The sequence below is a fragment of the Delphinapterus leucas genome, chromosome 4 (genome assembly GCF_059928025.1).
Source record: "Delphinapterus leucas isolate spDelLeu-1000000601 "Yukka" chromosome 4, BTC_Dleu_Yukka2, whole genome shotgun sequence".
In the NCBI taxonomy this organism is placed as follows: Eukaryota; Metazoa; Chordata; class Mammalia; order Artiodactyla; family Monodontidae; genus Delphinapterus; species Delphinapterus leucas.
This window is the reverse complement of record NC_143132.1, coordinates 123,904,799-123,923,761: the sequence shown is the minus strand read 5'-3', so window position 1 is coordinate 123,923,761 and position 18,963 is coordinate 123,904,799. Positions and strand designations below refer to the sequence as shown.

At 36.3% G+C, this 18,963-nt stretch overlaps 1 protein-coding gene across 2 annotated transcripts in view; it reads right to left on the bottom strand.

The window, feature by feature from the left end:
• PLOD2 (procollagen-lysine,2-oxoglutarate 5-dioxygenase 2) overlaps positions 1–18,963 on the bottom strand; it is a 107,691-nt gene that overhangs the window by 56,637 nt on the left and 32,091 nt on the right. For both annotated transcript variants that reach the window (XM_022582700.3, XM_022582701.3), the window contains exons 2-3: positions 9,757–9,848; positions 6,749–6,885 (exon numbers count right to left, since the gene is read on the bottom strand). In XM_022582700.3, coding sequence (XP_022438408.1) covers positions 6,749–6,885; positions 9,757–9,848 — 229 coding nt within the window. The remainder of the gene's footprint in view (positions 1–6,748; positions 6,886–9,756; positions 9,849–18,963) is intronic.

Sequence of the window (18,963 nt, the reverse complement as noted above, 5' to 3'; positions counted from 1 at the left end):
TTCTACTCTTTATGCTGGGATTGCCTGTTTATACTAGAATGCATGGTCTTCCTTCAGATCCACGACTTTATTCATCTGTATATTCCCCCTACTGGGGAGCCAGAGAAGAAAGCAACAGAAGTGTTCCTTAAGCGTATTTATTTGTTCCTCGCCACTGATATAAACTTAAGCCAAAAGTTATAATCACCCAAACTATTAGCAGCTAGTGTTTAAAAGCTTAAAAGCTAATGAAACTGAAGCAAGCAAGTAGCAACACACCTGATAATTCTGTCTTTATTTTTTTTATACATCTTTATTGGAGTATAATTGCTTTTCAATGGTGTGTTAGTTTCTGCTTTATAACAAAGTGAATCAGCTATACATATACATATATCCCCATATCCCCTCCCTCTTGCGTCTCCCTCCCTCCCACCCTCCCCATCCCACTCCTCTAGGTGGTCACAAAGCACCAAGATGATCTCCCTGTGCTACGTGGCTGCTTCCCACTAGCTATCTATTTTACGTTTGGTAGTGTATATATGTCCATGCCACTCTCTCGCTTTGTCCCAGCTTACCCTTCCCCTCCCCGTGTCCTCAAGTCCATTCTCTACATCTGCATCTTTATTCCTGTCCTGCCCCTAGGTTCTTCAGAACCTTTTTTTTTTTTTTAGATTCCATATATATGTGTTAGCATACGGTATTTGTTTTTCTCTTTCTGACTTACTTCCCTCTGTATGACAGACTCTAGGTCTTTCATGTCTTCACCTTAAACACGTATCTATATTTTCATAGCTAATTAATGCCACAAACCAATATTATGCAACCACTCTCCCCCCACACACACCTAAAGGAAAAAGCAGTTGGAAATGTCCACCCAACTGAACTTGCAGAATAGATTACAATGAAATCACAATGGAAATGATTAAATTTATTGCAGAAATTTTGAAGGACGGGGAAGGAATTAGTTCGGATAAAGTGGGTTTTAAAAACTATTACTTGGGGGAGTTTTCCTCCAAATGGTATATAATTTCATTTTCTGAATATAGAATTTTTACTGAGCCTGGGTAGAGGTAGGAGTCAAATAAGGACACTGGCTAAGTGGAGGGTCATCTTCTCCAGACAGTTTCCTGAGAGTAGCCTTGTGCTGGAGTAACACTAGCAGAGAGGGCAGCCAAGGAGAGAATGTGGCAAAGACCTCAAACTGCCCAAGCTGCTAGCTACCTGTCCTTATCACTTGGTGTTTCTGGATCAGTCTCTTTATTGTAAAATAAATGGTGAAATGAAAATCTCCCTCTAATTTTAAATAATAGTTAAACTTATCTCTGCAACACTAGAACTTTCAAATCTGATAACTATTTGGTGCACAATAAACATTCATTGAATCAATGAAGAAATCAAGAAGCATTTTTTTAATCCCCAGCATTTATTATGATGTAGCTACAGCATGCCAGATACAACATATACAAACCTATGGATAGAAAAATGTATCCAGGGGGCAAAATTTCTGTCCCAGTCACCTCCCTGATCCAGCCACAGCAGCTAGCACCATATTTTACACAATAACAGATGCTTAATATATGTTTACTCAAAAAAAACAAGATTCAAGGAGGATTTGGGGGAAATCCTGGTTTGGGGGAAAATTATATATATATATATATACACGTACAGACACAAAAAGTAGACAAATTACTACCATTTATCTAGATATATATAAACAACCAGTGCTTCTTTTGTATACAATCTGCTTCTTCCTTATTTCAACATACCCACCAATATACTCAGTAAACACTGATGAGAACATTTGAACAATTTGAAAAAATGTCACTCATTTCCTACATAATTCCTAATCATACTTCACACTACCATGGAGGAGCCTTAAGGCACTGCATATGTCTAAGTGTCAGCTAAAGATTTCAACCTTTCCTTCAAAAAAAAGGGAAGAAATTAAAAAGCAGTGTAGAAACTGAAAACTCTGATGTGTTCTGGCTCTCTTTCATATTAATATAACGAAATGATCAAATAAAACATAATCTTTCACAATTTTCTAAAGTAAATGATTCTAAAGAGATTATGCCAACATTCAAGTTTTTTTTGAAGACACACATTTTTCTTCTAAATTTGATTGGTTCAGTTTTGTTTGCAGAATTAGTATAATACGAGAATTCCTTGAGGGTGGGATCTGTGTCGATCTCTTTTTCTATAGTGTTAAGTTCAATACCTGGGTCAAAGCTTCTGCTCAAGACATGTATTCTGAATGCAAAGTGAAAAATATGCTCACTGATGTCACTTCTAATATTTAATTAGAAGTTAAAAGAAACAAACATTGGTTGACATGGGAAAGATCAAAAGAAGCAGCAGCAGCATTTTCATTGTTTCTAATCAAAAATCAATTTTTAACATAATTTCTATCTTTGAGATTTAGAAAATGTGGATGCTTTCCTGCCTTTAAGTCACTTTATTTCTCCAAATGAACAAAGAAAAACTCTTTAAAAATAGGCTCAAAACATCCACCATATTTCTGCCTCTTTCAAGATGTTTCTCCGTCTTTTAATGCAATATACTGTTACCTAGTATTTATTGACTCCTTGCTATTTACCCTGACAATATGTAAATCAGGTACAGCTCTAAGCTTCACTGTCTGAAGCATAAAAACAATTACAGTCAACATGAAAAGTGTACAAAAGCTAGCAATATACAATCAAAGTGAGATGAGGCATATACACTAACAGCAAAGATTTCTGTTACTAAGACTATCCCTCAATTTTCGACTAGTGTTTGCTGGATCAATGTCCCAGAACACAGCCACCTAGAAAACTACTATAATATCAGCTTTACTTTATATTTATTTATTTTTTATTTTATTTTATTTTATTTTTTTTGTGGTATGCAGGCCTCTCACTGTTGTGGCCTCTCCCGTTGCGGAGCACAGGCTCCGGACGCACAGGCTCAGCGGCCATGGCTCACGGGCCCAGCCGCTCCGCGGCATGTGGGATCCTCCCAGACCGGGGCACGAACCCGTGTCCCCTCCATCAGCAGGCATCTCAACCACTGCGCCACCAGGGAAGCCCTACTTTATATTCATTTTAATTCAATATTAACTTTATTTTTATATTGTGACATTGAGTACCATTCTAGTTTTTTTTAAACTCAGTCTACCTTACTGCTATCATTAGTTAGCAAAAGCCTATAAATTACAAAGTCAATTCCCCTATCTTACCTCAAAGTCATAGAGCTAGTCATCTTTAAACAAATACTTTAATGAACTGGGGAGCTGCTATACTTTAATGAACTGGGGAGTTGCTATATAGCAAAATCCTTGGGTAGGTATTTTCAGAGATGAAATACTCCTTTTGGTGAGGCCAAGAACCACCACCAAATACGTCTTTCAATTATTTCATATAGTGGGAGTCTTTCAAAGCAAAGCACATCTGTATTCTGTTTAATGGTGTTATATTCAGTGCCGCCAAAAAAATATAAATTTCTGCTCCGTCCAAATTCAAACTCAGTCACACCAACTGTATTTCTAACTACTTTTATTCTAAAGAATTTTCTTTAGCCTAAAAGAAAACGAATAAAACAAATGACCAAGGTTTTTATTATTTATCTGATACTCAAAAGTATTCTACAACATACTTACTTCAAGGTCTGGACTCTGCTGGTTTATGTTTTACTGTACCCAGCACAGAACAAGTTTGTGGAAATATTCAGTATGTATCGAATTTACTCACAATAACTTAACCACCTTTTGTTATATATTGGCCTACGTATTATCCTTAAAAAAAAAAAAACTGCCCACTATGTAATAATAATTAGGTCTGACCATATGTCTTCAATGTGACTAGACTAAAAGAAATACATGTTTTACTAGGTAATTCTAAAAGTAATGCAAAGTACCTTATTATAAATTCAAAATGTTCAGCTACCCTGACCCAGGTGAATTATAAAATCATTATAATTTTAATCCATAGGGAATCTTCAGCTGTCATGTTACAATATTTGTCCCCAAAATCTTTATGAGCCTATTTCAAAAGAACTCATCACGCTTTGTCCATGAAAGTCATTAAATCCATTATATTTACTGGTGGTTGTTCTAATCAAAGGGAGACTGTCAACTTTACAAACTTTTTTAATTGCAATAAAACACATATGCACACGCACGTGCGCACACACACATTGCAGTATGAAATAACTTGAAAAAAATTCTGTGGTACTTTCTCATATGGAGAGCTTCAGTTTTCATTTTGTTTTAAGTAGAACCCAAACCCTTGCAAAATATTTATTTTTATCTGAAATAAACATGATAAATCTTAACTTATAGAGTATATTTATAAACACCCAGTCTCTAATTTTAAACGTTCATCCAAAAGTCAGTTTAGAATATATATTCCCATGGAAACGATGTTATAAGATTGCTTCCAAGTTAATTCACAAAAGCCTATCTAAATGAGCACAAGGAATCACTGTGGGTTATTGGAAATGTTCTAAAATTGAATAGTGAAGATAACTGCTTGACTCTGTAAATTTAATAAAAATTATTGAATTTTTCACTTAAAATAAGTGTGTCACAGTATATAAATTCTACCTCAACAAAGCTGTTTTTTTAAAAAAAATACTATTTAAACTATTAAGTACATAAATCTTGGTATTTTTTTCATATAGTAGCAACCTATGCTTCCATAAAACTAATTAGTACAATTAAACTGTCCTTTAAAAAAATCATATAAGAAGTAGGAATTTGTTTGATTTATTAAAATTACAATAAATTCTGAACTGTAGCCTTAACCAGAGGTAAGCTTAATTAGGAGATTAGCAATATTGTTGCAAAATGGTTTTCCTATTTCAAATAACTTACAGTCTAATTCATTTCTCCTAGACCTTGGATTACCCACAATTTCTACTGTATTGATTACTTGTACACAGTACTTTTTTAAAAGGGTGTTGTTTAAAAAAAAAAAAAAAAAAAGAAGAAGAGAAAAGAGCTCTAAAGTGGCACCAGTTGTCCATCCTTCTTTATCTTGGTTACTTATTCATTATCCCTAGGTTTCTCCAGGAGGACAGATATGGCAGGTGGGGATGACAGAGAAAAATGTTAACGCTTCTTCCTAGACAAGGGCTTGGCTGAGTTGGGCCTGCATGTTTTCGGTTAGCTGGCTGTTCTCACCGAGGGAGTTGTCAAGAAATTTAATCTTTGGTTCACTGATAAATCCCAAATACTAACAGTGCCTGGCACACACTGGACCTTCCATTAAAATTTTATTGTTGTCTTTTCTGTCACACTGGATCTTAAAGTATCATCTAAATAAACAAATGCAACCTCAGGCAGTCTTCAGATATCTCACAGTGTCCCTTTTCTTATTAGAAACAAACTGGCCCCTTATTAAACCAGTTTCTTCCAAGCCTAAATCTTAGATGGGGGATAGCGGGGAGGGGCAGTCTGACAGGAGAGTAAAGGGAGAGGAAAACGAGTTCTTCCTAAAATGCAGAAAGAGGTTTGGGAATCCAAAACTATTACTGGCTCATATGTGGTAACTTCTACAAGGAGAATTTGCCTCAAAGTCAGAGTCAAAACATAGGTGTGGCAAGTTCAAGCTGACCAAAATAGTTGTTTAAAATCCATGGTAATTTTAACCCAAACATACTCAATATTTAATCTAAACTGTTTATTATCAACTTCCTCCTCTTTTTTCTAAGGGTAAAAAATATATATAATAATAGATTCTGTAGAAAAATTCTCAGTACACAAGCTAACACCATCTATACCACATCTCATGTTGCAAGAATAAATAACTATAAGCAGAACTTTATTTTTTCCCAGGAGACAGTAGAGAAATTCTAAAGATGCAAGTATATGGACCCTTTCAAAACCTGTAAGTGTTGATGGCACCAGGACTTCAGTATGTCCATTTCATTTCAAAATTTCTGCCTTTATTTAACATTTGCATAAAAGCATTTTTCTTACTTTCACCTGTAATAATCTGTGGTTTTGGATTTTCAAATTGAGGGAGAGATATAAAATAACTTTCCTAAGTTAAAGAGGAAAACGCAAAGGGATTTAAAATGATGACCAATGACCAAAAAATAAAAATAAAAAGGAATGAAGGGGGACTTCCCTGGTGGTCCAGTGGTTAAGACTCCACGCTTCCAATGCAGGGGATGTGGGTTCAATCCCTGGTCAGGGAAATAAGATCCCACACTCCGCATGGCCAAAAAAAAATGTTTTTTAAAAAAAAAGAATGTAGAGAAAATGGAAGAAAGAAGGCGGCAACCAATAATGGTTCATGACAACTTGACATTATTAAAAACATGTGAGAAGATGGAGACACAGCAAACACTCCAAATTTAGTAGACAAAAAGATATTTACAGATGAGAAAGGTTTTTCTTTATTATTAAACATAGGCTTTTTTATTTCTCACTTATAACTTACATGATGTATTTTCTCCCAGACAACCAGAATCCACTGAGTTGCTCTCTCAATAGAAAAATTCAATATGATCTTTATTCCATCTCAAGTGAGGATTAAAACATGAATTTCACAAAAATTTTAGCTCATGCCCTGTTTTCCCATTGGTGTTTATGGTAACTCATCAAATTTGATCATATTACATAACTACGTCAGACCATGGTTTTATCATTGTGAGTAACATCTACTTTTTAAAACAATGATCCCATGTGAATAAAATAATTTAATATATAATCTACAAATAAGAATTTCAACTCTTTTAAAATAATTTAATACAGACTTAGAAAGCCACAGGTTCTTTCTCTTACCATTCAGTAAACAAGACAACCAGATCCTCTTGACTGGCATAATGTTCCATGACTTCTTTCATCAATCTCACTTTTTGGCCCCCTCCAATAGTATTAATTCCATCACCACCTCTCCACTCCTTTCCTTGACCAAGGACCTATAAATGAAATCAACATTTCATCCCTGGGCAAAACTCAGATTATGACAGTATTATAAAAACTGGAAGTCACCAGCAACTTGTACAGTATAACACAGTATCACTCTTTTAATGTTACACTAAATCATGATGCTAAACAGAAAAAAGTTTGATGCCTAGGTTAGGTCATAATTCTTCAATATTATTTACCCTGTGGAATGCCATTCCTAATTTTACCATTTCAAAAGTGGAGTCTAATCCAAGGAAGCTGGGGGTTGGTGGGGGAAACCCTAGAAAGTATTTCTCACATCCTATTTCTCTTTATTCAGACAGAAATGAAAAAGAAAATGAAGAAACTTTCCGTAACACTTTTCAGTCTGGCTGGAAATCTGATGAACGTTGGGAGCCCTGGAAGCTCAGTGATTCCTGGCTGGGGCCCTTAAAGGATTTTCCTGCTGAAACCAGATGGGCTGTCCAGAGAAACACAGAGGGCATCAAGTCAAACGTCACCTTCTTTACCTTAAAAATCTTAAGTTTAGGTTATCCTCAAAAGTTTAATAATTTATCAATACAAGAAATCGCCTAAGCACAAGTGCTCAGAGCTGAGCCTGCAGCCATTCTCGGCTCTGTTTGCTTCGCCTCAGCAGCTGCCTCCTGAATCCTGGGAGGCTGGGAGGGAGCAGGAAGCAGGTCTACGCCCCCTGCCACCACACACACACACCTTGTATCTTAGTTTCACCAAAACAAAGTCTGAAGTTCCCAAAATAAGGATCTACTAAAAGATTTGTGAAACTCAGGGGGAATGAAATTAAGGATAAATACAAAAGAAAAAGATCAAATTAATTTAGAAAATAAATATTATTAGTTCCAAATTTACTTAACATCGAGCCAAATACAAGAGTTCGTGGTGTTCCCAGCCTCAAATCTCTAGTGAGCACTTCATCACTACTTATGCCGAAGGGATAAATGTTAACTCAAACTGTGGCGGGCATCTGGATTCATACAGGGGCTACTCTAATAGAATTATTTGTTTTTGCCCTAAGTGACCTCCTCTGGCCCTAAGATTTGTTACCCTTCTGTTCTACAACCCTTCTGGACTTCTCCAATATTGCAGTCATACCGGGCCTACGTGCATCTGAGCGCCTACTCTGTGCAGCACTGTGTTGATTAAGCTCTAGTCTCTGTTTTCTTTCCACAGCATCCACGTGTCAAACTTTGGTATACATCCGAATCACGTGGAGGGTTCGTTAAAACACAGACTGCTGGTCCCTTCTCCCAGAGTATGCGATTCAGTAAGTGAGGTTGCGCCTAAGAATCCTCATTCCTATTTCCCAGATGATGCTGATGCTGGTGGTCTGGGTCCACATTTTGAGAACCACTGCATTTCACAACGGAAAGACAGCAGGAGGATCAAAAACTCCAGAGTCAGTCAAACGGGGCTGGGGTCCAACATTTGACGCCTTACAGGTGCATACCCTGGAGCAAGTTTTCCTCACTAATAAGTAAAGTAATACCTACCTTACATGGTTTATACAAAGAATCAACAGCATACCATATATCAAGGTCCTAACACAGTGCCTCACATGTAAAAAATATTCCACACTCTCCCCTTGAGATGCCCCTCATTGGATTTCAGCATTATTTTACCCTGATTTTTCTTTCGTATTGCCCCCTATCAATGCATACTACAATATTTCCCTTCTAACAAACTTCTCTAACATATTTCTCATTTATCCTACATTAAACGTCTACATCTCTTTTCTAGCAAAGTTAGCCTCTTTAATAGTTATTCTGTATTAACATCTGTACCTAGTCTTCCAGTGGCTAGGTAGCAAATATTACCTTTTTTGTGCATTACATTCTGAAATAGCTCAGTTTTCTGAAATAGCTCAGTTTTTCCCTAGGCAAAAAAGCAATTTTTCTCTCCCTTTTTTTTTTTTGCTTTGCTGTTTTGTTTTTTTTTTGCGGTACACGGGCCTCTCACTGTTGTGGCCTCTCCCGTTGCGGAGCACAGGCTCCGGATGCGCAGGCTCAGCGGCCATGGCTCACGGGCCCAGCCGCTCCGCGGCATGTGGGATCTTCCCAGTCCGGGGCACGAACCCATGTCCCGCGCATCGGCAAGCGGACTCTCAACCACCGCGCCACCTGGGAAGCTCTGCTGTTTTGTTTTGTAAATGAACTAAGTTTATTTGTTTTCCTACCTGGGATATTTCCCTATTCTCCTCTGCATGTGGAAAAGACCTGGATGACATAGCCTAATTTCTATTAGAAAATAAATAAGTTTTTTTTTTTTAAAGGCAGGCCTTTCACAGCTCAGTTTACTAGTCATACCTAATATGCCAGGTTTCCTCTGATCATTTATCAGTGAGCTATTTCCCTGGAGATAAGTCTTCTAAAACCCTTTTATACTTTTATAATGTTATTAAATTCCTCTGAAACAAACAAAAAAACCGGAAAAGCACCTCTCAATACTGGAACAGAAAAGGTATCTCCTTCACAGTAATGTTTCCAATTCTCAGGTTAGACAAACCCATTACAATTCTTCAAAGTAAGTGAAAAAAATTACCGTCAAATCTTAGTTATGTTGTACTTGTACATGACCCCCCAAAAGAAATATAAGTATAAATATATTTTTCTGTTGTTTTATAGAACATGTTTACACAAAGCATTAGCAAATATTAAGAAATTATTGTCTGAGTGGCAGAGTATTAATAAGGCCAAAACGTATCTTTAAAACAATCAAGTACAGGTAAACTGACACCATTATGTAACCCAATTTCACCATCCTTCTGGGGATTGCAGATCATGTTGTGGTTGTTATTGTTGTTGTTATGAAAAATGTACTTCAGGCACATATTCTAAGATCTCCATGAATTAAAAGATATATCATACCTTCACAGTATAATTGAAGTATTTGGCTGACTGCATAAATCGATGGAATCCATCACTTTCTTTTGTTGCTACAGTTATGACTAATAATTTATCTGCAAAGACAGAGGGAATAACATAAGACAGTTTACCAAGAGGCTAACTCCTCACACTTTACAGATCACTGCAGTGATTAGAGACCTCATTAAACCTATGGGAATGTTCTGGTTTGTTCATCTACATGAGGCTAAACAAAGAGCTGTTGAAAAACTAGGCAATTAAAATTAGTTATATTACTGCCAAACGACAGACTGCCAAATAATGAATTATTTTAATGGTAAAAAAGTCCATTTATTTTTAAGGTAAAGCATGCCCTCAACAGAGGATTTCAACACTAAGAGAAACACTTGCATAAAACGCACAAAGTTTTTATCTGTAAAGACAAACTCTCCTAAATGTTATCTAACCAACAAGGTTCACTGTCACCTATAAACCATCACTGATTTATTACACACATCAGTGAGTCCAGAAGCACATTATATTCCTCAAAGCACATGTACAAAAAGAAGAGATCCAATCGTGAGACTGATCCTAATTTTTTAAAATAAATTATGATGAATTGGGAACAAATATTTAGAAAGAGAATCTTAATTTTTCCTCCTATCAATGAATTTTTGTATATGGGAAGTCTATAAAATCCACATTTACACCATCTTCAGTGCTTTGTTTTTTCTTTAAAGAATAAAAGGAACTAAAATCAGCACTTCCCTGGTAAATACAGCTTTGAGTCACCATTTTATAATGAATTACTATTTTCAATCTAACAAGACACCTCTTCTTAGCAGAAGTAGATAGATTTAAGGAGTCATTTCAAAATACCTATAGAAGCTATTAAGGAAAATGCTTATCAGGAAAAGACATGTTGGAAAAATGCATAAAAGAAACAAGTGCGTCAGAAAATGCCAAAGGTTAGCAGCCAGGGCATTTTTTTTTAACCTTAGGATATAGGAGGACCAAAGGACTAAGAAAACAAAATTAACATCTTTTTAACATTCTAGGCACTGAGTTATATCATTTGACTCTCACTTGATTGTTATCAATAAGAAAAACGTCAGACAGTGTTAAATATCCCTTAAACAGTAGACAATCATTGAAAATGAAATATATAGCATTAATGTATTATAGGAATCAATTAAAAAAAATTTCATATGACCCAAGGTAATCATCAAATTTTGAAAATACTTTAAACAAAATATACATAAGTGTAAGACACATAAAGAAAGAAATTCAAACAAGTCAACCAAAAAAAAGGAAAACATTTTCATGAAAATAATATCAACATTCTTAGATATTTTTCTAGAAATATTTTAACTTTCACCATTATGAGAAATAGATATTTAAGGAAAAATAAAAGTCATTTTCATTAAAGCTGTCAGGGCTGAAGCAAATATATTTTAAGAGTACTTTTTCAATTAACTATTCTTTAAAAAACAAAATTTCATTTGTGAAGTTTCAAACAGGGCTTAACAATTAAGAAAACTTGACCTATTTATCATTTACAATAAATTTTGAAATAGGCAATACAAGATTTTATTTCATAAGAGTAAAAGGAATACTTTTTAAGTCTCTTTTCTGCATAATAAAATGACAAGATAGCTTTCTTTCTTAACTTTTTCTACACAGAGAAAGTTTATAGATTTTACCTGGATGGATTTTTATACTTATAATTTCCAGTACAAAATTAAAAGCAAGGATTTCATCATCCTTAATAGGAAAAGTAATGGGAATATATGTATACATATAGCTGATTCACTTTGTTATACAGCACAAACTAACACAGCATTGTAAAGCAATTATACTCCAATAAAGATGTTAAAAAAAAAAAAAAAAGTAATGTTGGCCAGACCCTTGGGCAGACAGAAATGTTATGGAATCTAATGACTCAGAAGGCAAAACTAAAAATATGTAGTCTGACTGTGTCTGGCAAGCCTATGCCAAATAAGGACTCCTGTTGCTTCAGTACTGTTGCTAATTACAAAAAAGCAAAACCAAGTAATAAATAAGTAGTTCTGTCAAAAGCAGGCCTGTTCAATAACATTACGTAGAAACTTCTGTTTCTTCTGCTATTCACTATCGTGACTATGATGAGAAATAAATCTTACTCAACTGGGGGAAGTAAAAAGAAGTAAAAGTAAAAGAAGAAAGTGCTGACATGCACCACTCACAAGTTCTTGCCAACCAGTTCAACAGTCCAACTTGTTCACCATCTACGAAGTATGTGTGTCAAAAAATTTAACCTACATTTGACACATACTTTAGATTCCACTAAAATTTATACCACAAATTTATCAGAAATATAAGGACAGAAGACAACTGATCTACAGAATCAATGGCAAAAGAGAAAAAAGGAAAGGGAAACTATTATAGTATATCACCAGAATTAAGAGACGATTCAACCAAACATACATCACGGCCTTTATTTGGGTTCTGATCTGAAAAGTCAACTGTAAAAGGGTATTTATGAGAAAATTAGGAAAATCTGAACACTAACTTGTATTTGTCAATATTACGGAATTATTGTTAATTTTTTAGCATGCTAATGGCATTGGTATTTTTTAAAGGGTTCTTAAAATTTAGAGACAAATAATAAAGTATTTACTCAATGAAAGGAAGTAGTGTTTGTGATTTGTTTTAAAATTATTAGGGGTAGATGGGAGACAATGGAGGAGGAAGATAAAGAGTAAATAAGACTGCCCACGTATGATGACTATTAAAAGTGGGTTCCATTTATATATGTTTGGAAATCCCTAAATTAAAAAAAGAGAGTTCAACTTTATGCACAATCCCTAATCTTCCAATCAGAAAAATATTCAATATAAAACTCTTTTCAACAATCTGAATCATCTAAGTAAAAGGAAAAACAGAATAGACAGCAGAAATTTTCTAACCAGACAATATTATAATTTAAACAACTATAATTAGTACCTTACCCAATCCACCCACAACAACCAAAAGGATCAAGTGAGATGATTGAAGAAATGGGCTTGAATAATGGGTACCCATCAACCACTACCAAAACCAGTCTAAGATGGTGTCAAAGAAAAGACAAATGGAAGCCCAACTGTGACCAAACATAAACTCTAGAGCCACTGCCTGACTCTGTTAGAAAACAGTTAATACAGTTTGCATGAGCAAGAAACATGTAAATCATCTATAGAGTGTGGCCTATTACAACAACCATTTATCAAATGAAAATCACATCATAGCAAAAAAAAAAAAAAACCTTCTCTAATCATATTTACAAAGTCCCCCAAAATACCTAGCACCATAGTAAGGTTTAATAAATATTTGTTAAGTAGCTTAATATTTAGCCCCCTACGAAAATTTACATGAATAACAGAATTTCTCCAATAATCTAAATCTTTTTTATTTAGAAAGGCAAAAAACACCCCGCTATGTTCTTTCTTACTGATGAAATTACAGCTCTGGGGAGGAAAAATGGCATTGTTAGTCTTTTTTTTTTTTTTTCTCCAAATAGTTGTTGATACAATACCAGAATTCATCAATTTTTAGAGCTGATATAATTTTTCTTTCCAAAAACAAATCATGGCTTTAAAACAGGAAGTTTTTGGGCTAATATATCCTATCTCCAAACTGCTAAAAAAAAAAAAAAAAAAAAAAAAAAAAAAAAATCAGCCCATAAATCCAGCTGAAATTCATTGTCTTAATAACAGGCATCACATTCAGTGACTCACCGCCAGCCCAGCTGCCTTTGATCTCACTCAGAGGGATAATTCTCCCTACATCCCAAGAAACTTTCCCTACACCCAGTCTTAATTTTAAATTTGCAAAAATCAAGAAAAATAATTCTACCACAGAAGGAGCTCTGAGTATATACTTTACTCTGCAATAACTCATTTAATGAAAGACATGTCCTTCATCTGAAAGGATCAGTGGTGCTCAACTTTCTATTCAAGGAACACATTTTCCTAGGAATGGTTAGTATAGGGGCCAGCAAACTTTCACTGTAAAAGGCCACATAGTAAATATTTTAGGCTTTGTGGTCTACATACAATCTCTGTCACGATTCTCCTTTTTTCTTTCTTCTTTAAAACTTTTTTAAAATAAAAAATAATAATAATCCTTAGTTTTCTGGCTGGCTGTACAAAAACAGCCATGGGCCAGATTTGGCCTAAGGGTCATAGTTTGCCACTGTGGTTGGCCATAGGGATCTGACAACAAACTTCTTGGGTTCCAATCTCAGACCTACCATTTATTACTTGTTTGAAATTGGTCAGTTACTTAAACTCTGTGTCTCATCTGTTTCTCATCTATGTGTGTAATAATAGCACCTGATAGCCTTGCTGTGAGAATTAATGAGTTAATATATGTTAAGTGGGTGATACACTTAAGTCCATACATATGTCTAATGACAGTATCTTATTATTTCCACTCAACAGATAAATGTGTAAGGGAGTTGGTGTTCAAATCTCAGCAAGTTATGCAAGTCAATCTTTTTCTCTACCAGAGTTGTTCATTCAAGAACCAAATATCTCTTCCAACTCTCAAGATTTTATGATGCCAGTACAGTACTGTTCCCTTACCCAAGGTTTCTGTTACCCACAGGGTCAATCATGGTCTGAAAATATTAAATGGAAAATTCCAAAAATAAATAACTTATAAGTTGTTTAAATGGCACACCATTCTGAGTAGCATGGTAAGATCAATTACCATCCCGTTCTGTACTGCCTGGGATGTGAATCATCCCTCTGTCCAGTGTATCCGTCCATTAGTCATTTAGTAGCCATCTCAGTTATCAGATCCACTGTCACAGTATCACACTGCCTGTGTCCAAGTCACCCTTATTTTACTTAATAATGGCCCCAAAGCACAAGAGTAGTGATGCTGGTAATTCAAATAAGCCAAAGAAAGCTGTAAAGCGCTTCCTTTAAATGAAAAGGTGAATGTTCTTGATTTAATAAGGAAAAGGAAAGCATATACTGAGGTTGCTAAGATCTACGCTAGGAACAAATCTGTCTGTGAAACTGTGAAGAAAGAAAAAGAAGTTCATGCTAGATTTGCTGTCTTGCCTCAAACTGTAAAAGTCATGGCCACAGTGCATGGTAAGTGCTTAATTAAGATAAAAAGGCATTAACTTGATACAATAAGATATTTTGAGAGAGACCACATTCACATAACTTTCATTACAGTATATTGTTATAACTGTCTATTTTATTATTAGTTATTGTTGTTAATTTCTTACTGTGCCTGATCTATCAATTAAACTTTATCATAGATATGCATGTATAGGTAAAAACAGAGTATATATAGGATTCGGTACTATCCACAGTTTCAGGCATCCACTGGGGGTCTTGGAATTTATCTGCCACAGATAAGGGGTGGAGGCAACTGTAATGCAGGAAAAAAATCTATGTAAGAAGAGTTCAATTTAAACTGTGCACTAAAATAATTTAGCATGTAACTACAGATGCACTGTCTCAAATCTTTTCATTTCTCTCCATCTCCAAGCAAGCTAACTCAAATTACGATCATCACTAGCCCAGGTTTCCACAATACCCTCCTAAATCCCACTATACCCACTCCAATCATATCTCTACAAAGCAGACTTAATCTTTTCCAAAAAATTAGATATCTAATCATGTCACCCCATTGCCAAACATCCTTAAATGACTTTCCATTGCTATTAGCACGGCGGCCAAGCTACTTTACCTTAATGTGGCCCTTGACTACCTCTATCCTCTCTAATCTCACCCACTATCTCTCTGCCCTTTGCTCTCTCTGCTCCAACTGCACAGTTTTTCTTTTTATTTCAGTTCTCCAACAATGCCTGCTCCCTCCCACCCTGAGGAGAAGAGCCTATGCAAAACCTTTATCTAATGTCACCTCTCATCTCTTGATGCAGCCACTGCCTGTTCAATTCATTGAGATTCTTACACATATGCCATTTCCTTGGGGGAAACTTCCCTGACCTACTCAAGTATGTCAGTGCCCATTATACATTTTCACTGCATTCTCTACCTCTCTTTTGGAGCACTTATGACAAATTGTAATTACATATTAATTTGCATGATTATTATTCAAGAGTAAAGTCTCTTTCTCCGACTAGACTGTAAATTCCAGAAAGGCAGGATGTTTTTTGCTCAGCACTACACCTCCAGGACCTATCAAAGTGTTTAGCATATAGTAGATTCTTAATAAATATTTGTTGAATGAGTGGATTCAGGAACAAGGGATGTTATATTTTATCTGTGTGGGTGTATAAAATAATTTGTTCCCAACAAAATCCTTATGTAGTTTGCATTATTACATCCAACTCATAGATGAAGAAAATAAGGTTAAATAGGTTGACTTAGCCAAAGTCACCCAACAAGTTACTAGCAAAGCTGGAAGTGGAACTTTGGGTATTCCTCAAAGTCCATTTCTTTCCAATGTTTCATGTGGCCTCACTTGGTGGTAAGAGGTCAAGAGGCTAGAATCTGTTTAAAATTAAAATTAAAATCTGTTTAAATGTACAGAAAAGAGATAACATAGCAAGCCTAAAACTTCAATCTTAGTTTGCAGGACTGATCCTCAGCTGGCATCTGGAAAGCTGGATTTGGAGAGGATTCCCACCATTCCCAGATAAGAACAGCTCATTGTATCTGAATTGTACAAACAAGGTATTTATGCTGAACACCAGCTTTCCTTCTAGGAGTTCGGAATTCTGGTACAGGGGTTGCCTCTATGACTAGCCCCGAATAAAAACCTTAGGCACTGAGTCCCTAATGAGCTTTCCCAACAAATAACGTTTCACATGTGTTGTCACAACTAGTTGCTGGAGGAATTAAGCTAATCCTCTGTGACTCCGCTGGAAAAAGACTCTTGGAAGCTGTGTCTGGTTCCCCTGGACTTTGCCTATGTGCCTTTTCCCTTTGCTGCCTTTGCTTGGTATTCTTTCAATGTAAAAAGTCATAGCTATCAATATGACGATACACTGCATCATCTGAGTCCTCCTACTGAATTGCTGAACCTGAACATTGTCTTGGGGATAGCTGACCCATTATGCTTCTAGCTACAGGCAGCATTTCTTCATCTGAAAGAGACACTATGGGCCTAATTGATTATGTCTGATACATGGCTGAGTTTTACATTCTGGGCTCAGAGGCCAGGCTAGAGAAATACAGCAAAGACTCCAAATAGACTCCATAAAGGAAATATTTGGTAGATAAGACAATCATACCCTGCTCCTCCGCTGATTGAGAAGCATTTCATTTTCACATAACATTACTCAAATACAAACTCAAAAATGAGTCAATGTGTGAACTGCTGACCAAAACAAACAAACAAACAAAAACACAATCTTAACGAAAGAGGTGACGATCCCACTGTAACCTGTGCAGTTCATGTACAAAAAATTATCGGACGTTTGGTGTGCTACATTAAGGAGAATTTTGACAAACATGGAGTTTGACCAGCATGGTTAGAGGTTTGGCAATCATTTCACATATTGAATAATTGAGGAAGTGAGAATTTTTCTACCTGATAAAAAAGATTCACCACCTCTCTACCTCACCATATTTGAAGAGAAAAAATAAAAAGGATTTCCTCTGTTTTATTTTCAAAGAGATAATTAGCTAGGGGAAGAATTAATGGAGAGGAGGCAAATTTTCTATGAATACTGTCTTACTCTGTTCAGGCTGCTATAACAAAACACCACAGACGTGGTACCTTATAAACAGCAGAAATTTATTCCTCCCAGTTCTGGAGGCCGGATGTCCAAGATCACAGCACCTGAACGAACACGTTCTGGTGAAGGCTTTTTTCTTGGCTCATAGCCAGCACCTTCTCCCTGTGTCCTCACATGGTGGAAGGGGCCAGGGACTCTGTGGGGTCTCTTTTATAAGAACACTGATCCCATTCATGAAGGCTCTGCCCTCATGACCTAAGTGTCTCCTATAGGCTCCACTTCATCGTCTTCAGATGTTAGGATTTCAACATATGAATTTTAGGGAGACACAAACATTCAGACCATTATAGTTACCAACCTGTTGACTAAAAAATATGGCTATTTTATGAAACACTTTCATCCATGGGAACTGTTATAGTGGGCAAATAAGAATAAGCTTTGGTCTCTGGATATTTGCTTAAGTAGACCTTCTAATGAATATCCTTCTCACAAATGGGATCGAATATTTCATAGTATAAGCACCTTCATAATTTTATCATGGTGAAAGGGGATGGGGTATCTTCGGAACCTCTTTTATAAGAGCACTAACCCAATTCATGATGACTCTACCCTCATGGCTTAAGGATCTCCCAAAGACCCCACCTTCTAATATCATCACCTTTGTGGGTTAGGATTTCAATATACGAATTTTGGGCAGCCACAAACATTCAGGTCATAGCAAATACAAAGTACAGTTAAAAGCACCCAGACTGAACGGACTGTCTTGGAAAAGCAGCATTTCCTATCTTTACAAGTATTAAAATAAATAGCACAGGACCATTTTCCAGAATTTATGACTTGGAGAGCACAACTGGTCCCTTCAAAAGTTATGAGATGCATACCTTGAATGTAATTTTAATGTCAAAGGAAAAAGGACCTGCCCTCTTCACAGCCAGAGCTGACTCCAATCTGTTGAATTTCAAGGGCTCAAAGGTTGCAGCAGGACTTCCCTAGTGGTGCAGTAGTTAAGAATCCACCTGTCAATGGACGGGACACAGGTTCGAGCCCTGGTCCGGGAAGATCCCACATGCCGCGGAACAACTACGCCCATGCGCCACAACTACTGAGCCTGCGCTCTAGAACCCACGAGCCACAGCTACTGAGCCTGCATGTCACAACTACTGAAGCCCACGCACCTAGAGCCCATGCTCCACAACAAGAGAAGCCACCGCAATGAGAAGCCTGAGCACTGCAACGAAGAGTAGCCCCCACTCGCGGCAACTAAAGAAAGCCCCTATGCAGTGAAGACCCAATGCAGCCAAAAATAAATTAATTAATTTTTTTTAATAAAAGGTTGCAGCAACCTCCAAAATAGAAAGATGTACCAGTAATGAGAACCTCCTTTGAGTGGGATGATATAACCCATCTGCTGGCCAAATGCTTTAGCAGAGAGTTATGACCCGCCTGCCAGAAATTTGGTCCCAAGGTTGTACGGTTTGTTCAAACAAATTATTGTGTTCGATTTACAATCTGATCTACTGCTCTTTATTCCATATTTTGCATAG